Source organism: Lepidochelys olivacea, assembly GCF_965140295.1.
Source record: "Lepidochelys olivacea isolate rLepOli2 genome assembly, chromosome: 5".
Classification (NCBI taxonomy): domain Eukaryota; kingdom Metazoa; phylum Chordata; order Testudines; family Cheloniidae; genus Lepidochelys; species Lepidochelys olivacea.
In genome coordinates, this window is record NC_140415.1 from 89,947,063 (window position 1) to 89,970,378 (window position 23,316).

The following is a 23,316-nucleotide window of genomic DNA, read 5'->3' on the forward strand; positions in this document are numbered from 1 at the left end:
CAGCTGAAAGCTAATTGTCTCTATTGAGTGAACATTGAAAGCACAAACCAGAACCAGGACATTTAGAACTTCTAGTGAATGGTACACAAGATGCCTCTTTTACATTGATCTTAAACAAACTAGGAAATTATGTAGGCTCATAAAAATGTAGATTAAAAAGATCCCAATGCATATAACAACAAAACTGTAGTTAGTTAAATGTGTGTGTTTGATAACCATTTCTGTGCAGAGATGTTAGTCAGTGGGAGGCCAGTGATGGCCTACAGGCTTGTTGGACATTTATTGAAGAATACTGGTTTAAATCACTAGTAACATCTTTGATCACCTGGTGAAAATACAGAAGTTCCTTAATGGAGCTTGTATTTCTTGTCTGCAGGCTTTGCCAACAAAGTACTTCTAAATTATACTGTTTATTACATCCTGGATGACAAGTATACTGAGAACAGCAAAAGTCATTATAGAGAATCATTTTAATGTTATAATTTCTTCTCCCACGATTCCTAAAACCCTTTGAGTAATACTGTTTTATATTATTATTATTAAGAATAATAGCGCTTAGTAAGCTAATGTTGTATCAGAACTTCTCTACTGTTAAACCCAGTTTTTGTAGGTTTACAGTATAACCGTAAAATTTTACTCTGGGCTGGAATTTGAGATATAAGCTTAGCCTCTGCTAAAGAGCAATATTTAAAACTTTTTTTTAAATAAATAATTATACTCCTGCTCAGAACTAAATTTTGAGAAAGAGTCTGAGTAAACTGGCTATGCAGGCACACAGACTTGCTCAAAAGACATTAGAATCAGAATCCTCACCTCCAACTTTCTAATCGTCTGTGTTTACATGGGCAGGGTATAGTGTATGGTGGAGTACTGGACATGCCCTGTTGTTGCTCACATACATGAGATATGTATTGGTTAGAACTGTGTAGTGCATGGATCTACTGGCTACATCCATTCATTTCCTTTGATCCATTCACCAGTCTACCCTTCTGCGGTCCTGAAGAGAGAGCCACAATCGAGCTTGGTTGTGCAGTGTTTAGGTGTTTGCGGAGTCTTCCTATGCGCCATATGGCCTGGCTCCACTGTGCAGCAGAACTGTTACATTGCCACAGCATGTGGTGTCTAATACATCCATCTACGGGGCCCCAAGATTTTCACCCATGTTATGAATGACTTTACAAATCCATAATTGAAATTTGCAGGGATAAAGTTAATTTACTGGTGTGTATATATAGGTAAGCGTATGATAAAATAGTAATAAATCTTGACTAACAATGGCTTGTTGTTATGGCTAATGATATTAAAGAAAAATACAAATATATTTAAACACTTACTGCACATTAACTGTAATACTATTTTAAAAGAGTCACTATGCTATGCATGATTTTAAAGATCTGAATACTGTATAGGCTTGAATATTTTTAATATCTGTGTAGTTCATTGTGTTCTATGCTTTTACATGTTTTTTTAAATTACTATTGAAGGAAACGAACACACAAGAACTACATGTGAATAATATCAAGGTTGTGATGTGAATCTGATAGAATAGATGCCTTTAAAGTTAAGATTGACATTTGGGCCTTCTGTTTGATATTTTAACAAGGATAGAAGATTGCTGTGTATACATTTTGTCTATATTTTTACTTTATTTTTTTAATGTATCCTTATTTGCTTTTGTTTCTTCAGATGAAAGCCAGAAAACTCTAATGTGGTGCTTATGTTGTCTGTACAGCAATGAACCACAGAACCCTGTGGAATTGAAGGCTAACAGCTGGATACTGGTAAGCGAATGAATCCTCCCCTCGACTGCTTTGAATTAAATTGATTATTTAAAGGTGCTACATCTATAGCATAGAGGCTGTGTGTAATTTCAGAAACCGCTCCAAAGACAACCTACATACATGTTGTGTTGAAATATGTTCCACTCTAATTATAACATAATCTGTGCTAGCCTATCATTTTGAATGTTAAAAAGATGCGGTGCTCAAATGAGGGTAGTTTTAATGGCCTTTATACAGTGGAGCCTTAAATCTAGTGACTGCAAATCAGGAACAAAGACCAGAAATCAGAAAGGAAGAAAGTGCTATAAAAGAGAACCTTTCAATTAGGGTAGAATAAAATAATCTGGAGACATGCCATTGTTTTGAAAACAATTTATATTTGCTCTGTAGTTTAGGTCTTTTTTTGTTGCTTTGTTTTTGTTTAATCTCTCTTGCCTATGGAGAAGCTAATTGTATCCAAATTTTCTTTAGAGACAGTTAGTGAAAGAAAATACTTGTGTGCAGATTTATATTTAATGAGCTGTAAGAAATAATGAATCCTTAAACCACTTTAATGCCTCATTCAGGGTTAATGTAGGCACATCTGTTGTTCACATTTTATGCACTTACTCCTTGAGCCAAAAAAGCACAATCTTAAGCACGAGTGCTTAAAATTAGGTGAGTTCTTAAGTGATTTGCTAAATTGGGGACTTAAAGCACATCCAGTTAGATGAGTGTAATTTCATTGGACTGACTTGCACCCAAAACAAGAGATGATAAAAATACTGATGGAATGGCTAAGAGTCTCAAATATGCAGGCCTTCAGGATAATAAGTAATTGAGCTGATATCTATTAGCTGAAATCTTTGCTAATGTTGCAGAATTTTTGAGGTTTATCAAAGCAGTTCATTTGTTGGCTATATGTTTCAATTCATATGTATCCATCTCTAGATACTATAGTAAAACATTACTAATCTTAAAAAAATAAGGGCCTGATACTGCAAACATGTATGCAGGCGAATAACTTCCTACATCAGTAAGGTCACTCCATATGCACAAATATTTGCTGGAATGGAGCTGAACTCATTAACTCCTTAGTAATTCAGGGTTAACCAAAATCACCCTCCTTGGTTCTCTAATCCCTTCTTATCCCACTCCTTTCTTGAGAGTCTGAAAAAAACTGATAGGCCTCAGAACTTGTCCTGAAGGTCAATATGCTTGGGATTCACTGTGCTGTAGAGTTACTGTGGTTTTAGTTAAAGATGTGCTGCAAAGGACTTATTTTTTTAAATGTGCTTGTGTTCTTTGCATCTTTATGATGTGTAAAGAATGTAAATATTTTTTTAAGATGTGGACTGGGTTGGAAAGCTGGCTTTATTTGTAAAATTTACCTTAAATATATCATATTAAGTCTCGTCTTTCCTGATTTTGCTGGAGGAACTCTTGGTGAGTGTGTTGTGTCTTTAACAAAGAGATCCCTTTTCCCAAGTGCTAAATAGATATTCCAGTTAAAGAGCTGTTGACAAAAGAAACAAAAATCTGCCGAAAGTATTTGAAAACAATCTGACTAAAAATCCATTCTCTTCTTATTTTACCTTTCACTCTCTTGACTCTTGGGATGTTGTCATTTCACAAGTTCATCGGTCATTACAGAGTCTTCCTGGTTACATGAGACCTGAGTTTCTAATGTAAAAAACAAGCAGTAATTAATTTTTTTCAAGCCTTCTTTGTATACCTTAAAACCCAAAAAGGTCACAAGTCTATTCTGCAGGCCATCTTTAATAAATATTCACTCTTGCCTGAAGTTAATAGACAATCTACGAAATAGAAACACCTTGATTAGCTACCTGAGGATAGGTAGACTGATTCCTCAAATGGAAATCAGATGCAGTTACCTTACTAAGAAATTGTATTAGTACAGAACAGTTTCTCTTTTAAAACAATGAAAAGAGAAAAAAATAGTGGCTAAATAAAGAAAGAAACTGTATTTTAACTACACAAACTAATGTGCATAGAAATGACAATGTATCAATGCTAGTGTGTATTTTTCTGTTGTTTCGGTTACCTGTGCAAAATATATTTTATTTTTTTGTGACAAAAAGAAACAAATCTGTTCTCTGTGTGTAAATGGATTGTGATGGGGAAAAAAATCAATGTGTATTCATTCTGTATCCTCTTTACTCTCACAGTTTCTAAGGGCTAAGTCTTTACCTAGACACCACAACAAAATGATGCAGAAATTCTGTCTTTGTAGAAGTCCTCCTTTTGGTTTGGGCAAGATTCTCCATAATGAGCTAGGGAGGCATGCTGTGGCATGTATTAACTGCTGATCTGACCAGGAGCAAAATTTATGCTGCTTCATAGCACTTGTTGCAGATTGTAACATACATATTAGCCAGCTAAGGGAAGGTTAGAGACAGACTCTTATCTACCATATCCACTTGCATGTGTTGTTTTTAGATGAGTGTACACACCTGACAGCATCCTGCCTATTCTTTGTGTGCTTTCTTGAGGCCTGATTCAAAGCCCATTGAAGTTTGGATCAGGTCCATAGTGCTATTGTAAAATCCTGTGCTGTTACTTCCACCTGCCGTTAACCTACTGCAGCACAGAGGAGAATTTGCTTTATGTGTAGCTTCAAGTCATATTAATTTTATTTTCAACCCTAGCAAGTTGTCAGGAATCACGTAACAACAGCCAAAGGCGACTTTGTAGCTAGATTAGTTGTGATCTATTATTTGGTCTTATTTATTTGCACAGTGACATTTGTGTTCATAGTTTTTTACAGACAATTAAAAATGAACTTTCTCTGGTCTGGGAGGTTTGCAGTCTATGCTCCTGATCCAAGGCCCACTGTACCACATGGGACTTTTCCATTGACTTTAACAGGCTTCGATCAGATCCTAAATTAGACATAACATAGGAAGGGTTGATCACAAAAGGGTAATGAAGTGGGTGTGGGACGATGGAAGGCATGAATTTGACTGATGGTGAGATATTCTAATTGTTACATATTCATCTTGTAAGTTAATTAATATATATATAAAAAGATTTAAAATTTAGTGTCTTAGAATTTGGGAATGGTGAGAGGAAGATAAATGGAAATAAATGACTTTGGGGGGGATAGGATTAGTGAGTAAGCTTGCATAGTGCACAGGCTCAGATAAAAATTTGAGATTAAAAGATACTTTACAAGTCTTACTACGGATGCTTGAAAGGATACGGTCCAAGTATTTTCCCCAATAATTAAATTCTCTTTCTCTCACTGTTTCTTTACTGTGGACCTTGCTTTCATCTTAAAATGTTCAAAACTGTTTTTCCTAAAGGTTTTTCCTAGTTAAGGTAAATTGTTTTATTCCACCAGCGTCCTTTGTAGATGGTATCATAATTTCAATCAATGTAATGTAATTAGGACTATATAACTCCCCATTTGGAAACTTGAACCAGAAGTTAGTTAGTTTTTTGCCATTTTCACACACTATTGCATGTGAAAACCAATTTGTCACTGTAGGTTTGCTTGTGACAGCTGGCATATTTTTATTTTTTAAATTTTTTTTATTAAAACATTTTTTTAAATAAAGAATTCTGAAGCAGTTGGGTTTTTTGGACATGTGAATCCTCATAGTGCACTAGAAGTTGTTTCCTAGAGCAGTGGTAATTTGGCCACATTGAGACTATATACTAATAGGATACAGAACTATATGAACATACATACAGTACTTAAAATAGGACTGAAATATATTTGCTATGGGAACTGTAATTTTGAACTTTGTTTCTTGTGTTTTTGAATTCTATAAAATAATATTGCCTGAATGTTGGTTGTTTTTTCTGCTTGTTTTTTTTTTGCGCTGAGTAGCAAAAAGTGAAAATTGCTTCTTGGAAAATGTATAATATCAGTAAAATGTCAAAACCAAATAGTATCTATACTGAAATTTTTAATGACTCAAGAAGTTTGAAACCACTACCCTTTTAATTTTAGGCACTCACCAGCACAGACTGACTTCTTTGGAAGTGTATCAAAGCATGCTGATAAAGATAAGGAAATGAATAATTTTACTTATTGTGACAGGGTCGGGCCAGATGGCTACAGGAGAGTAATTTTTTTTTTTGAAGAAAAAAAGGTGTTTTTTATTTGTATAACACACTTACAAAACAAAACAGCATATGCAATGTGTAACACAGCAACCAATCACAACTGTTTCCTCATTACCTTCAGGGGAGGGAAGTGTTCAAGCTTGCCTGGGCCCAGAGCGGGGGGCTTTCTCAACTCTCATGGTCTTCCACCCTTCCGAGTTACCTGGTGGTCCAGAGTGAGGGGGCTTCATCGACTCTCAAGGTCTGCCACCTCCTTGAGTTACTTGGTGTCACGCCCGAGTGTCATCAACAATTCCCTCCTCTGAAAGCACCCAACAAGGGGGGCAGGCTGTGGGGTGGACAATCCGGGGGGGGAGGGGGAAGGGAGGGACACGTGCACCCACGTGTGAAAGGACCCCTCTAAGGTGGTGGTGTCCGCAGCAGCAATGGCTGGGGCTGGGGTCCCTTACTCTCTCCCCCAACCAAAAGGTCAAAACAAAGGGAGCCAGACGGGGACACCGAGCAGAGAGCCTCGGACAGCGCCCACCACTCCTCAAAAGCATCCAGGGAGTCGATGGATGCCGCCCAGAGAAACTCCGCCCGGATACATGAACGGACCGAGGATCGGAAAACGGCCCCACAGTCATAGGAAACTCCAAACAGCCAGCCTCCTCTCTCTGGTTTTATAGATGGCCGTTTTAGCTAGGGCCAGGAGGAGGTTCACTAGGAGATCCCACGACTTTGTGAGGCCACAGATGGGGAGTGCATAAATAAAAGGTGAGGGGAAAAATGCAACCAAAAACGTAATAAAAGATTTGTGAGGAGCCGGAACAGGGGCTGCAGCCTCGTGCACTCCAGATATACGTGTGCCAGGGTTTCCCTCACACCGCAAAAGGGACAAGTATCTGGGATGGGGTTGAACTGTGCCAAGTACATGCCCGTGCTCACAGCTCCGTGAAGGAGCTGCCAACTGATGTCCCTGCCAGGCCTCGGGACCAAGGTGGAATATAGGCTGGCCCACCGGGGCTGCTCACCCTCCAAAGGTGGCAGAAGGTCTCGCCACTTTATGTCGGGGCGGGACACTAGGGTGAGGGCATGAAGGATGTGGAGCACAAGCGTGTATAGATGTTTTCTTGGCGCAGTTTGGAAGCATACCAGCTGCAGTTCATGCAGCCGGCTCGCCATAAAGGGGTGAGGGGGTCGATTGGGTCTACGGGGCAGGGGTCCAATTAAAAGGTCTGGTGGGCCTGGGGTAGAGGGTGGGGGGGGCGTGCCCTCGAGCAGGACCCGATCGAGGTAAGCTCTAACAGCGGGTGGCAAAGCGGCCTTCACCTCCTGAAGCATGCGCCAGGGGGTACGAGGTCTGGAGAGCCCCATGCGCCGAGCGAGCGTCAGGGGATCCAGCCAGTCTCCCCGGTCGTAGTCCCAGAGGTCTCCAATTCTCGTGACTTCTGCCAGGATCAAGCTCTGGCGCACCGAGCGGGACTCTGCCACCTGCACACGGAGCTGGGGGTTGTGTAGCAGGGGCTCCGCTAGGAGATCTGCCTTCTCGGTGGCCGCCACAGACCTGGTTGTTAAAAACCATTTCCAAGTCTAGAGGAGGTCCTGGTAGAAGACCGGCAGCCCTGAGAGGTCTCGCGGAAGACCTCCCGGACAGAGATAAAAGAGCTGCCGGTCATATCAGAGCCCTCGGATGCGGCGCAGGATGGCGTGCGCCAGTATGCTCCACGCCAAACTGCCTGCACTACAAAGGAGCCTCTGTAGGGCCTGGAGGCGGAAGACGCAGACCTGAGTGTGCAGACACTTCAGTCCCTGTCCTCCTTCCTTCAGGGGTATATGAAGAACCCCTACAGGGGCCCAGTGCATTCCTGACCAAAAGAACCCCAGAAATGATGTCCGGAGGTCGGTCAGGAAACCCGGGGCCGGGTCCAGGGTGTTGAGCCACTATCAGAGCATGGACAGGACTAGTTGATTAAGCACCAGCGCACTCCCACAAAGGGAGAGACATCGGAGTAGTGCCGTCCATTTCCAGAGCCGCTCTGTCACCCTGCCCTCTAAATTTTCCCAGTTCTCCGGCGAAGAGGGAAGCATGGCAGAAAGGTAAATGCCGAGGTAGAGCAGCGGACCCACGCTCCACCGGATGATCTGAAGCGCGGCTGGGAGGGAGCTCGCCTGCCGCCAGTCTCCTACCGCCAAGCCAGAGCTCTTGACCCAGTTGACCCGGGCAGAGGAGGCTGCCGAATAGATGGCATGGCAAGCCTCCACCCGCGTCAAGTCGCCCGAGTCCTGGACCACGAGGAGAACGTCATCAGCGTACGCCGACAGGACCAGCCGCAGCTCCGGCTCCCGCAGCACCAACCCCGTCAACCTCCTGCGGAGGAGACAGAGGAAGGGCTCGATCGCCAGAGCGTACAGCTGGCCCGAGAGGGGGCACCCCGCCGTACTCCTCGCCCGAAGCTGGCCGGTTCGGTCAGGGTCCAGTTGAGCTTAACCAGACACTCTGCGGAGTCGTACAGCACCCAGAGAAAACCCACAAACTGGGGTCCAAAACCAAATGCTCCTAGAGTGTTCAGGAGGTACCCGTGGTCCACCCTATCGAACGCCTTCTCCTGATCTAGGGACAGGAGAGTGAACGACAGACCGTCTCTACGCCCGAGTTCCAAAAGGTCCCGAACCAGAAATAGGTTATCAAAGATACTGTGGTCCGGGACGGTGTAGGTCTTGTCTGGGTGGATCACGTCCGCTAGCCGCAGCGAGATTGCTTTCGCTACGATTTTGTAGTTTGTGCTGAGGAGCGAGATGGGACGCCGTTTTCGTAAATCGCGGAGGTCCCTCTTCTTCAGTAGTAAGGCGAGCACAACTCGTCTGCACGAAAGAGGAAGGACCCCGCTCTGCAAAGACTCGTCACTGTCTGGGCCTAGGTCTGGGCCAAGGACGTCCCAAAACACGCGGTAGAAACGGTCAGCCCATTCATGCCTGGAGACTTATTAGTGGGCATATGACGGAGGGCTTCTGAGAACTCTGCCAGAATGAGAGGCAACTCTAGCTGGTCTTGGTCGCTCGCGCTGACCGTAGGGAGCTCCTCCCAGAGCACTCTGCAAGCGCCAGGGTCAGTCGGATCCGGGGAGAAAAGACTTGCGAAGAAGGCTCGGGCCCTCCCGCACATCTCCACTGGTTCCGTGAGGGGGGTGCCGTCTTCTGCTAGGAGGCAGGTGACGTGTTTCTTGGCCCCCCTCGTTTTCTCCAGGGCATAGAAGAAGCGGGAGCCGCGATCCATCTCCCGAAGGAGGCGGATGCGGGATTGAACAAAGGCGCCCCGGGCCCGATGGTCCTCGAGGGCCCGGAGCTCCTCCCGCTTCTCCCGGCACGCTCCGCAGAGGAGCGGGTCTTCGGGGTTGGCGGCCAGATGCCTCTCCAGCTTTAAGACCTCCCGTTCCAACTGCTCTATCACCGCATTTCTCCGTCGGCTGGTGCCCTGGGTTTAGTCATGGCAGAAAAGCCAGGTGCGCACCTTCCCCAGGTCCCACCATCGCCGCGCCGAGGGAAAGGCACACCGCTGCCCTCGCCAGGCCAGCCAGAATTCCCGGAAGGACGTCACGAAGCCCTCATCCTCCAACAGGCTCTTGTTAAAATGCCAGTAGGCCGGCCCCGGCCTCTCCGCACAGAGGGAGGCTGTCACGGTGGCTAGATGATGGTCAGAAAATGGGGCCAGCCGAATGCTGGAGGAGTGGGCTTGTGAGAGGTGGAAGCGTGATAAATAAATGCGGTCCAACCGGGAGTGGCTCGACCGATGGGGCTTCCACCCGGAAAAAGGTGAACGTGGAAGTGTCATCTGGGTGGTGGTCACGCCAGATGTCCACTAGGGAGTGATGTTCGATTATCTCCCGGAGGGTGTCCATGGTGGCCGGGCTCTGCTCGGTCTCCGAGCGGTCTTGTTCCTCGAGGGTGATATTAAAGTCCCCTCCCAGGACCAGGCACTCGTGAGAATCTAAGGTGCCGAGGAAGGCGGACGCCCGCTGGTAGAATTGCAGCCGCTCCGGGCCCGATGTCGGGGCATAGACGTTAACTACGTTAACCATGAGCCCCTCCATATGGACCCGGAGATGCAGTAGGAGACCCGGCATGGCCTCGGTGACCCCTAGCACCTCGGGCCGTAGGTTGGGGGGAGAACACTCTGTCGAACCGTGGCATGGCTAAAGTAGACCCTGTCCGCCCACTCCAGCCATCAACCGTCTTCGGCGGTCGAGTCCGTATGGGTCTCCTGCAGGAAAACCACAGAGTATCCTCCCTCCCGAAGGAAGGAGAGCACCTGGGACCTGCGGAGAGCCATCCTACGACCCCGGGTGTTCAACATTGCAATGGTGAGAGGTGTCATGGGTAGGGTCAGGCGGGTTCTCACTGGCAGGGATGCTCGCATCTCCCAGTGGGCCGTGCAGCAGTCCGTGACCCATCCCGTAGGTGAGTAATTGGTCACGGAGGACGCGGACCCGCTAGTAGGCCGCGGCATCCTGCTTCCCTGTCCCTTTACCTTCCCCCATGAGGGCCCTTGTGGCCCGGAGGATTTGAAAAAAGTCCCCCCATCGCTGGAGAGCAAGCTGTACCTTGTTGCGGGAGCCACGGACATCCTCTAAAAACTTCTGCAGCTCATAGAGGGGGTGGGGTTACGGTTTCCCAGTTGTTCCCTGGCAGGGACTTTGGTGCAGCCCCATGGTCCACTAAAACTGACAAGCAGGATGCGGACCCCCGACGGGGTGCCTGATGGTCTGGAGCTTCTAGGCCTGCCTCAAGCTCTGGGACGAGAGGGGGCGGTGGAGGGAAAATAGCAGCTCCTGCTGGGTCGGGGCAGGAGAACACAAAGTCTGCTCCCTGGGGGTCATCAGTTGGGAAAGGGAAGGAGACAGCCCCGGGGGCGGCAATAACACGGGGGCTTTGGGTAGCATCAGGACAGAAGGGGCTTCAAGTTGCAGTGGAGGAGGTTTAGATTGGATATTAGGAAAAACTTTTTCACTAAGAGGGTGGTGAAATACTGGAATACGTTACCTAGGGAGGTGGTAGAATCTCCTTCCTTAGAGGTTTTTAAGGTCAGGCTTGACAAAGCCCTGGCTGGGATGATTTAACTGGGAATTGGTCTTGCTTCGAGCAGGGGGTTGGACTAGATGACTTTCTGGGGTCCCTTCCAACCCTGATATTCTATGATTCTATGATTCCTCGAGGGTCTCTGAGGGGAAGGTCTCCTATGGAGGGGAGACACTACCCTCCGGTGCTGCCACGTCTTTCCCGGCTGACACCGGTGGATGGGATGCACTCGTGGGCAAAGAGGAAGGTTCGGCATCGGTGCCCCCCTTCCTGGTCTTCCGGGGGGCCTCCGCCTCGTGTAGATGAAGCAGAGCTCGAGCCTTCTGCTTGCCTCGCTTCCCCTGGACTAGGGCCCAGCCCTCCATGGCATCATCTGGGAGCTGGTTAGCAGGGGTCATGTCAGGGGGTAAAGGCGATGGCTCAGGGACTTGGGGGGGGGAATGGTGGGGCAGCATAAGGGAGGGAGGATTCTCCCTGGGGCAGGCTCTCTCCCATGCCTGGTGGTATCTCTGCCACACCCTCCTCCATAGGGCCCGCTAGATTGTCAGCAGCAAGGGTGGGGCTTTCCCACTCGTTTGGGCGTTGTAGGGGAGGTGCCCCTTGGGCCTGAGCGGGAGAAGTGGTGGTCCGAAGAGGATGGGGGGCGGGTTCGGGTACCGGGCGGCCAGGGGCGTCGGCAATGACGGGGCCGATGTCCTGCCAGGTCTCAGGGATCCCAGGTGCCCCTCCTTGCTGAGCTAAGGGGCAGTCCCTCCAGACATGCCCTGATGCCCGGCTTCCCCCATGGAAAAGTACACCTGGTAACGGGCCCCCTGGTGGGGGACTAGGAGGGACCCTTCGAGCACCACTCTGTCACGTGCCGCCGATGGCAGTAAAAGTTACACTTGCCTGCGGAAGGAAAAGATGTGACGGAGGGTGGGGTCCTTGCAGCCCAACGGGAGAGGGCTGATAACAGAAACAGGTTTCCCCAGGGTGGAAAGGGCGGGTAACAAGGCAGCATTGGGGAGAAAAGGAGGGACAGAGGTCAGGACCAGGTGGACGCCCAGGTCCTCTAGCAGCTCTAGGGAGAGAAACACCACCTTCCCCCCGCCCCCCCACCGCCAGGCCCCTCTCCACTGCTTCCTGGGCGGCAGCCTCTGATGCTAAGAAGAAAACGACTTTCCTGTACATTTTGGAGGCCGCCACAATGGCTGAGGGCCCCACCACCCTCGCCAATGTCCACACGTAGGTCTCCACGTGGGGCGAGGTGGGCACCAGGAGGCATCGGATATCGTGCTTCCTTGTCCTGGTGGGAAAGGGGCCCCGGCTGCTATTGATGGAGGCGGTGGGCGGGAGAGATGACGAGGCGGCAGGCGGGGGGGGGGGGGGGAGGCTGCCTCCGTCCGGGCATACGTCCTGGGGGCTGAGGGAGGGACATCTGCAGAGCTCGTGGAGGGGACAGCGGGGGAGGATGCCGTGGTCGGTGGCGGGGTTGCAGCAGTGGGGGTGGCACCTGCCATGGAGGGCCCGGTGGTTTTAGCGGGGCCCTTCCCCTTCTTCTTGCCCTGGCCTTTCCCGCTGGCTGGGGGTGCTTCCATTGAGTCTGGGGAGGCGATGGGCATGGCACGGATGGAGGTCACCCCGGTGCCCTTCATTGCCGATGCCCCAGCGGGGGCGGTGGCAGGTGATTAACAGGAGTTGGGGTCAGGTAGAAAGGGACAAGCTGTGGGGTGGACAATTTGGGTGAGGGGGGGGCACATGAACCACTGTACGCTTGTCCAGACAGTCCTGTTTGGTTGGCTCGTGTTTCTGCCCCACGCGGTGGAATCAGGTCGAGTAGCTGAGTCCAGAGGCAGATGTTAGACAGCCAGCAAAGATGGTAGAGTGGGGGGAGGAGGGTGTGAAGATCGTAGTGTGGGGGTTGGGAGGACACAGATGGATCGGGGGGGCAGCTCCATGCCGCAGCTCCATGCCACACCCCCTGTGTCCCTACAAACACAGTTAAGACACAGTCAAGGCCTCCCCCCACACGAGAGCACAGTTCAAAAGTTACTCAGTCTTAGGCCCCTTCCACGGCGATTTGTAGATTCCCTGGACGGTGTTCCTCCGGTGGACTGCTTTTTCTCTGTCTGTTCCCGGGTTTTCTTTTTTGCATTCCAGAAATGCCGGAGCAAGTGATAAGAGTCCTCTCAACAGGAGATGGGTCCGCAGACAAACAGCAAGCGGCTGGGTCTGGGGGCTGGGTCCTTCCACTCCCCCCCTCTGGGGAACTGGGCTGGCAGGTCCCCCCCACCCAGGGGAGGTGGTTTCAAATGGAGCGGCAGCAGCGTCCGCGGGCAGGGGGGCGCTAACAGCCAGCCGGCAGCCGGCCAGCACTCTAGCAACAGCAGAGAAAGGAAAAAGAAACAACAAAAAGAAAAGAAAGCGGGGAGAGCGTCTGGCCCGGTCGGGGGGGAAGCTGAAAGCAGGGGCAAAAAACAAGGAAAGCCCAGGCCAGAGGGCAGGAGCAGACTAAATAGGTTCCTTTTCCCTGGGTATGGTAACAGGGAAGGTTTGAGAACAATCAGGAACATTCTGGAGACAATTAAGAGAGACAGGCTGATTAGAACACCTGCAGCCAATCAAGAAGCTGCTAGACTCAATTAAGGCAGGCTAGTCAGGGCACTTGGGTTTTAAAAAGGAGCTCACTTCAGTTTGTGGTGTGTGTGTGAGGAGCTGGCAGAAAGAGGCACTAGGAGCTAAGAGTGAGAATGCGGACTGTTGGAGGACTGAGGTGTACAAGCATTATCAGACACCAGGAGGAAGGTCCTGTGGTGAGAATAAAGAAGGTGTTGGGAGGAGGCCATGGGGAAGTAGCCCAGGAAGTTGTAGCTGTTGCACAGCTGTTCCAGGAGACACTCTAGACAGCTGCATTCCAGAGGGCCCTGGGCTGGAACCCGGAGTAGAGGGTGGGCCTGGGTTCCCTCCAGACCTCCCAGCTCCTGGTCAGACATAGGCGGAGTTGACCTGGACTGTGAATTCAGAAAAATGGCCAAGCTGAGGGCTGCTGTGAAGCTCCAAGGCGAGCAAATCCACCAATAAGCGCAAGACCCGCCAAGGTAGAGGAGGAACTTTGTCACACTATATATATAGTTTGTTTACTGTTTGCTGTGTGACCTGTTATGAGTGGGGGAGTTGAGAGTCCTGGTGACTGCCCAGCTGGGAGAGGGGAGCCAGGACCCGGGTGAGGCCTAGCTCAGAGTGGGGAGTCTGGTGGGTGCAACCCAGCTGGGTGCTTTGGGGCAGCTGGCTTCTAGCTGGAGCTCCCCACTCACCCAGCTTTCTTGTCAATTTCATGGCTGTAGCATGGAGCTATGAAATTGAGAAGAATGACAACCAACAGCCATGTAAGTAACCCCTAATGTCCAAATGGACATTGCGTCATCCTAATTACACTGATGTAAGCCCTATGCCGCTTGTGGAGGTGGAGTTATTATGTTAGTGTTGTATGGGAGCAAGGCTGTAGTGTGTACACTGATGTAATTAGGCTGACATAAGCTGCCTTATGTTGACCTAATTCTGTAGTGTAGACCAAGCCATAGGTATAGAATATTATATTGCTGAATTTTTTTTAAACTGAATTGTAGGTTACCTTTAAATATGACTAATATCTGCTTAGTCATCTAAAATAATAGTTGAGTGCCTCCAGTGATCTGCAAATTATTATTGTTGGTCACATGATGCTGGTTATCTTCTTTATTTCCCACTGCTAGATTGCATTAAATAAACCCTAAAAATACATCAAATACTTTCTCAATGTTACCTTTCTAGATACACATTTGCTATCATTGTTATAGGGATGCTGTGTTATTCTGACAGGGAGGTGAGGAGATCTGTACATCACTACTAAGAGGGGAGGTATTTATAAGACAGTCTCTAAAGTAAGATGCAGTCCGTACTATAAATAAATTTGAGAACCCCTGATCTTACAGACTTTTGCTTAATTGTATCTGTGTTTGTTTGTAAGTCATCTTACAAAATGGCAGTTTTGTACTTCACTAAAGACATAGTTTATGTTGCAGTATTTTAGAATCATGTACAGTTTAAAAATTGTGTGAGGTTTTTAATGGCCTTAACAGAGATGTAGCATGGGAATCCAGGATCCTTTATTTTTTCACTAGCCAGATGTAGTGTAAGAAGCCAGGGTATGTGCTTCCAGAGACTTCACACTCATGAAATCAACCATGACTTGGTGAAATCCTTCTCTAAGAATGAAAATGATTTAGTTTTCACATTAGCTGACATCTGGCCTGCTCTGAGTTTTTCTGAGCCATGCAGTATGTGTGGTTATGTTGTAATATGGGCGGCTGCCCAGTATGGCTGAAGCAGAATCACCAGGCTCCTTTCAGTCATGCTGCAGGTTAGTTTTGAACTTCTGTTCCAGAAACAAAAGACCAGTTCTGTAATACTCTTATATATTGTTAATCTCTTTGCTTCTCCAGGCAGTCTTTTATTTCCCATTGAGGTTTATAAATTAGATTTATAAATGTAAAACCAGACTTTTTATTATATTCATAAGGATTAGTAGCATATTATCAATGTTTGTTGTATTATTTAGTAAAGCTGTGTGCACGTATTAAGAATTCATTGTGTTGGAAAAAGCAGTGGGAGACAAATAGGTAATGTAGCTCACAAATCATATCAATCTTTCCAGTTTTTTCTTTGTGCAAGTTACCTTCTTTTGATGCTTTGCTTCCTTATAATGATTATCATGGATACAGTGTGATACAGTAAACATAAGTATATTCTCTGCTCCTTGAAGTCTTTAAACCACAATTTGAGAACTTCAATAGCTCAGACATAGGTGAGAGGTTTTTCGCAGGAGTGGGTGGGTGAGATTCTGTGCCCTGCATTGTGCAGAAGGTCGGACTAGATGATCATAATGGTCCCTTCTGACCTTAGTATCTATGAACAATAAGATTTAATTTTAATGACCTTGTATATGGCTGGGCTTCCTATTATGGACACGTGCAGTTCTTTTGGACACCTGCACACATAGGCCACATTCTGTTAACTGCATTGTAAGTGTAGTATCTTGCATAATGATATTTCTTTAAAGGTGTTACACTGATAAAAAGATTTAAGTAATATTCCTGTAGCAATTTACTAATAGTGATTTTCAACATTTTTTCACTTGCGGATCCCTAAAAAATTTCAGATGGAGGTGCAGACCCATTTGGAAATCTTAGACATAGTCTGTGGACCCTCAGGGGTCCACAGACCACAGGTTGAAAACCAGTGGATTAATACATTCTGACCTGTGTGTGGCTACAATATATTTGTAGTCCTAAAGAGCCCAGAAACATTTTCTTGTTACCTTTGTTATCCCACATTAGTTTTTAAATGAGGATTATGTGAGTTGCCAATTTTGAGACTCCTATTTCAATATTAAAATTGTGATTTAGGTAATTTTGTTTTTGTCCAAGGAATTTTAGAGTTCCCAAACAAATCTATGGAATATCTAAAATCCTATGAAAAAAATATGAATTTGGGCGCTAATATCTGCTGTCTAACTCAAACATGTAAAATTCTGTCAGTTTGTGGGGTTGATACTGCAATGGGTAGTGTATGGATGACCCCTTTACCTGTGAATAAGTTTTTGGCTTCTATGTGTTGAAGTTATTAGGGCTCCTTTTTGAGTGCAATCATCTGCTGATTGCAAGATTAAGGGTTTAGAATGTAGTCTCTGTTGGAAAGGGACTCTCTCTTTCCCTTGTACAGCAGAGAACACTTATCGGCACTCAAAATATGTTTGAGTGCCAATTTGGACTGTAAACCTGATAACTTCACACAATGGGAACAGCACCACTATTTTGTCAGATAGTACCATGTTTGCAGCAAAATAGCAGTTTTTGCTTATGGGGACTTCCTTAATTTTTTTAAGAAACTAGCAAAAAACATTGAGGTGATTTTGCAAAATGTTTTGAGAGTTCGGTAAACAAAATAAGCATGTTTTACCACTAATTTTGTTGACAGTGAGAATTTTTTTGCACAGCCCTACTTTTCATTAGAAAATGTTTGAGAACCACAGGTCTAAGCCTTTTTAATCCTAAACTTTAAAACCGAATCTTGAAGATTTTCTCCTAACCTGTATCTCTCTCCTGACCCCAGTAATAGCCCACTTTGACTCACTAGTGTGAGTATAAAGAACATTTTAAACCACCAGAATGAAAAATCTATTTTCCTTCCAGGAGAGAAAGAAAGAAAGATACCTGGATTCTGTACACCAGCCTGTTTTGTAGTAACCCCAAAGTTATGTATGTTTGTTTGTTTATGATGGAGTTCTGTCTATTGTATCTATGAATTGCATTAGAGTGTTTTGGAGCAGGTTCCCACTACTCAAATAGGCCAAATCAAGAAATTTACTGCCAATTAAGCACAGGATGTTTGAGATTTTTAGTGATGTTCTCCGGATGACCTGGGTTTTTTTTATGATCATCTTGACTTTTTCATTAAACTGCAATTGTAATTGAGTTGACTCAGTTAATGAAACACTGACCTTTCACCCTGGAAAGCACACTCAAGCCAAAGTCTTAAGTGAAATGAGTTTTAAGGCCTTTGCTTTTGTGCAGTGGACAAATAGCATTCTATATAATGCTAGAGAACTTGCTTACTGTAATTCAATATGAATTCTGTTATCTCAACAAGGATGTCTTTGGCTAAACCACTCTAAAGATGCATTAATTCACACATTGGAAAAGATAATTTCTGAATGATGGACCAAAAAAAAGAGCCTCAGCTATGTGTTTCTGCATAGCAACTGCACCTTCACTGGGAAGTTCAGTTGCTTCCAATAATGGATACATTGATTTTTGTGGGGGTCCTTTTTTTCTTTGATTCCTACATTGTTTGTGAATTGACATTTTGAACTGTCCAGCTCTGCTTTACCAGTCTTCTGTATATTTGTCGTTCTCAAGAGGTGTTTGTTCCAGTCAAATCTGTTTTGATTAGACATAGACAGCTGTATGCAGAGATACGAAGATACACACATTTTTAGCAAACTGAGAGTGCAGCAAAATTAAAATTTCTAGAATTTTAGGCTTAGGCCACTAGACTAGTCCGCTTCCCTTGATTTGTGAGGAAATTCTGCAATCCAAGAGGTTGTGGTTCCTAAAATTTTCCAATTTGTTCAGATGAGACTTTACAAATGAGTTTGTACCATGTACCACACACATTAATATACTGTGAAAGTAGTAGAAGAGAAAATTAGAGGAGGGGACAGACAATGAAAATGATAGGAACCCTAGCAGGGAGATTAGTAGAAAATAGCAGCTAAATAGGAATGAAGAGGTATAAAGAAAATGATGTAATGGGTGAAACAAAATGTCGTGTCCACCTGTTTAAAATTATCCTTGGATTATGCACTCTTTGGTGCAAGGATAATTTTTTTTATTGTTTTTGTACAGTGACAGCACAAAGGGGCTGGAACTGTTAGGCCCCTACTGTAATACAAATAAATAATAAAAGAGCAGAGTGCCACTTGGGACAAATATAGGGCATTTCCCATGTGTATGTGTTGTCCAAAATAGTGCCACTGGGAAATGAAAATAGAAAGAATAAACTGCTCAGTATTTATTATATTTCCCCATTTGTTTTTCAGTTTCTATGTGGAAAAAGTTTATTTTGAGAGGAGAGGGATTAATATTCTGTTTTTCTCATAACACAGTATATCTCTACCCTACATCCCTTGTCTCTATCAATACTCCTGCTTGTACTTTTATTGGTGGTTCTATCTGTAGTGAAGAGAATTTTTGGTGCATACATCATAGGACTATTTGATTTAAGCAGCATCATAGGACTGCTTAATTTGTTCTGTCACCTTTTCTGCTATTGCTGGGTTAAAAAGTTTATTTGCTCTAGCCAGTTAAATCCATGTGCAGTATCAGACACAACTAAGCCATCATTCTTTTAGTTCTGAAACCTTGTTAGGTGAGGAAGCCATATGCAGTGCATTAGCACAGCAACTTTATTGACCTAACTTTTGAATGATGCTATATATTAAGTGCCAGTAGGTGGCTCTCTTTTTTAACTCATTACATGTACATGCGCGCGCACACACACACTCACACGTAACTTTTATATAGCATTCTTGTAGCAAGAATAATTAGGTTATTGCCAGGGATCAGATCGGTGGTAGTAAAGTAGCAAGCTGTCACCCAAGTTCCACCCATAGTCCCAGAGTAGCTGGGTGTTTTTGTTAAGATGATTAGCAGGGTGTGTCAGGTTGCCTTTAATCTGTCAAAACGTCTTGTTTGATATAGAATTCAGAGAGAATAATAAGGAAAAAAAGTAAGTATTGTCTCTTTTAAAGAAAGACCAAGCTGGATCAGTCTGACTCCTCAGGTGCCTAACTGGACAACAAGAAGTGAAAGTGGACTGAAAAACAGCTATTGTGGCTAGACCTTCAAAAGACACGTTTAAGTTACGAAAGATGTGCAGAAAAACTGAAACCTACATGTTTTGTACAGTACAGCTATTACAACCGAGAGCAACTTTGCTGAAAAACAAAGTCCTGGGGGGGGGGGTCACATGGGGCCGGGCTGTTTGGGGGGCATAGCCTCCCCTAACCAGCCTTACATACAATTTTGGAAACCTGATGTGGCCCTCAGGCCAAAAAGTTTGCCCACTCCTTGTCTAATTCAATATCCTGTTTCTGACAGTGGCTCGTACCAGATGCTTCAGAGAAAGGTGCAAGAAACCATAGAGTGGACAATTACAGAATAGCTGGTCTTTGGGGGTAGTTTCTTCCTTATTCCTGTCATTTTGTGGTTTGCTAAAGCCTTGAAGCATGAGGATTTATCACTGCTTAAAATGTTTTTAGCTATGTAATATAGCTGAATGTTCTCAACATCCATATACATATGTAATCCAATTACCAATTCTGCCTCAGCTCTAGACTCCAATGAAATTTGCAGAGACATTTCGGGGTGGGGGAAATCTGTTCTTGGGCGATGTCTAATATGATAAGCTAGTTACCTTAAAAAAAGTTGAAAAGTGTAACGCTGCTGTGTCTTAAGAAATAAGAAAGGATGTAATCAGTGTTGAAGAGGAGAGGCTGACTGATGGGTTACCCGGGGAAAAAAGGACAAGTTGACCAGTGAGGATGTGTTTTTCATAAATGTAAAATATTGCTTCCTTACTGTAGTGACACATTGTATCCACCTAGGTTAACTTTTCAAATCATAATAAATAATTAGTGGTGGTTTGTGGTTTGCCATTGCAGTTTATGGCTTTGTGGTCTGAGTGAGGGTGGGTGGGTGAATGTGTGTGTTATGATGTGACTGAGTTGTGGGAGTTGAATAAGGAGTGAGTGGTGTGGTGAGGGGCTGTGTTGGTTTGAGGTTATTGGATGGGTGGTTGGTTGTGTTGTGCCAGGAGATTTGTGTTGAGTTGTATCTGGGAGGGTTGAGCTGGAGGTCTGTATTGATTTGTGCAGGTGGTGAATGAGGGGTGCATGCTGCTGTGAGGAGCTGTGTGTGTTTCGGGGTTGTGTGCATGCTGGTTGTGGAGTTGTGTGGGTGGCTGTGTTGATTTGTTTGAATTGTACGGGTGGCAAATCAACCTTTGAAGTTCTGTGGCAGTTGGGCCAAATAATCCACCATCTGTGCAGTCTCCCTCATATTACTGACCATAAATAGCCACTGACTATTATTAATTTATTGGTCACATAATACTGACCAATAAATAGTTGATTGCAAATTAGCTGTAAATTTGAGTTACTTCTGTTATCAAATTGGTCTAGTACTCTTGGCATAGATAAGAGTTTTACTGTTTTGTTATATATAGATAATAATACTCCGCTCTTACCGCGCTTTCCATAAGTAGATCTCAAAGCATTTTACAAAGTTTAAGATTACGTATGTTATGCAGACATTTTGTTTTAACCTAATCTTCTCTTCCTACTTGATAAGGAAATTGACCAAGAGTGGCTGGAGTAGGTGTCTGTAGCACAGTGAAAGCGTCCGTGGTGTTGACATTTAAATTGACTGACTTAGATTTCAGAGTTAACACCCCATTGAAAAAAATGGGAGCAGCCTACTCCTCTGAGACGTTGTTTCAGTCTACAGGATTGGCCAAATATCACTGATCTGGATTACATTTGAAAGGTGTTTTAGTGTTGTGGTGTTTTTTTTTTGTTTTTTTTTTAAGAGTTGGAAGCTAAATTTATTTTAATTGAAAACATAAATTCTGAAGAATCTGTAGGAGGCCTAGAGCAGAAACTTCAAAAGGCTCAGCCTGAAGAGGACTAGAGAAGGCCTAAGAAGGTGTTGAGTGTTCCCCATCTGCTTTGGCTGTGCCTTCCAGAGGGGGCAAATGTACAGCACTGCACTGAGAAGAGGAGGGTTGTCTACAGAGTCTGGCACTGTGAAACCGATAAAACTAAGCCTGGAAGGGTAAAATTGATAGAATTATTGTGAAACTCTGCAGCCCAGGGAAGAAACTGTGTGCTTCGGAGGGCTAAAGGGTCAGTTTGTTGATGATAATACTATTAATAGTAATTTATAAAGCTATTAAATACGGGTCAGTTTGCGAGTGCATAAACCTGTCAAGTGGAGGCTCAAGGATAAAGTCTGAAATAAAACCAGGGCCAGTCCCAATCAGAGCTTCATAAACCAGTAGGGCTAATTTAAACTAAATCTGCCACTTTATAGGCAGCTAATGCAAAGAATACACAGCAGACAGATTATGGTCATGATCACTCAAACCCATTAGCAATCATGCTGCTGCATTCTGTAAATAGGTTATCAGGGAGGCTGATCACCATCAGTAGACAGAATTACAATATCGAGCCTGGAGGTCATGAGGGCATGCGTTCCTGTGGTCAGAAGATAAATAAGGGTGCAGTCTATCAAAATTGCCTAGCTAAAAACCCATTTCCAGACCATCTCCAGATATAGTTCTCCTTGAATAGGGCATAGTCAAAAGTGATGCCAAGATTTTTTTAACCTGACTCTCATTTTCGGAACTAATCCTCTCAGTTACAGGAGGCATGATGGTTATCTGTTATGTTTTTATAAACAGACCATGAGAAGGGGAATGTTATTTGAAGCAGAAGGAGTGTGTGCATTCATTGGAGAGTCAGAGGGTAAACTGTGGTCTGGATGACCGAAAGCCAGTATGAGGTCACTGATCCTCTTTGCAAGTTTTAATTCAATTCCTTAGTCATCTGCTGATGACTGTTGTTTGATTCCACCCATGAGCTGGCTGTTTTGGCCCCACAGCCTTATCAGTCGTGGGGAAGAGAAACCAGGAAGAAGACAAAGCATATTTACATTAGAGAGACAAGTTGAGTGAGGTAATATATTTTATTGGACCAACTTCTGTTGGTGAAAGAGACACTGTTGGTGCAGTAAAAGATATTACCTCACTCAGCTTGTCTCTCTAATATCCTGGGACCAACACGGCTACAAGTACACTGCAAAAGTTCTGTTTTATAGGTTTTGGAGGACATGTTCTTAGAAGAGAGGTTTTTTTTCTGTTGATCATATATAAAACCTTTGTGTATGTGTGTTTATCTGTGTCTGTAACTGATGATGATGATGATGATAGTGGGTGGTTGATGTTGATAGTTGAGAGGAGATCTGCCTAGGTAATGTGGGTCAATGGGAAGTTTAATAGACAGTATTAGAATCTCGTCTGACATTTAAAAATCCTATGATTTAGCATGTTAATTCAGGGCCAAATTTTGCATTCCTTATGTAGATATAACTACTATGGATATCAGCAAGAGTGTTATCTGAATAGTTATTGCAGGAGTAGGCTCTCAGAATTTTATTTTTATGTAATAACTAGAGTATGTAGGTGTTACTGTTGGGATCATCCAAAATGTGTTATGTTGGATTAAGTATTCATATCTTTGGCATGAATTTTAGAGTAATGCGAAAGAAGATATTAGTGCATAAACTACACCAAGTTATAAGGGTTATTCATCAATCTGTTTTATTAAGCTAGTAAACATAAAACCACCATATGGGGACACATGAACCCCATGGACATTGGGTCCAGAAAAAAAGATTAAAACTGTGTTGAATTTACAGTAAATTATTTATAGATAAAAGAACATTTTTATATATATATATATATAAAATATATATATTTTATATATATGGATAACATGTGTTTGTTAAAAGGCTTGTGAATAGCTAGAGGTCATACTAAGAAATTAGTTCTTTTCTGCCTCTTATCTGGACAGTTTTTAAAAAGAGTGAGATTACGAGCTAAACTGATATATTTAAGTCTACATCATAAACACACTTTACCTTTTATGTTATTTGAATAGTTAAAAAAGAAAAAACTGTCACAGAATATCAGATTTGTATTTTAATGCACATAAATAATTTGAAACAATTACTACTTTTGCTTCCTCCTTTTTAAGGGAGTAAAATTC

The 23,316-nt window shown here is 44.5% G+C and overlaps 1 protein-coding gene across 2 annotated transcripts in view; it reads left to right on the forward strand.

Moving 5' to 3' along the window:
• Positions 1 to 23,316, forward strand: part of FANCC (FA complementation group C) — a 158,737-nt gene that overhangs the window by 40,765 nt on the left and 94,656 nt on the right. For both annotated transcript variants that reach the window (XM_084629084.1, XM_084629085.1), the window contains exon 4: positions 1,687 to 1,781. In XM_084629084.1, the coding sequence (XP_084485210.1) occupies positions 1,687 to 1,781 (95 nt within the window). The remainder of the gene's footprint in view (positions 1 to 1,686; positions 1,782 to 23,316) is intronic.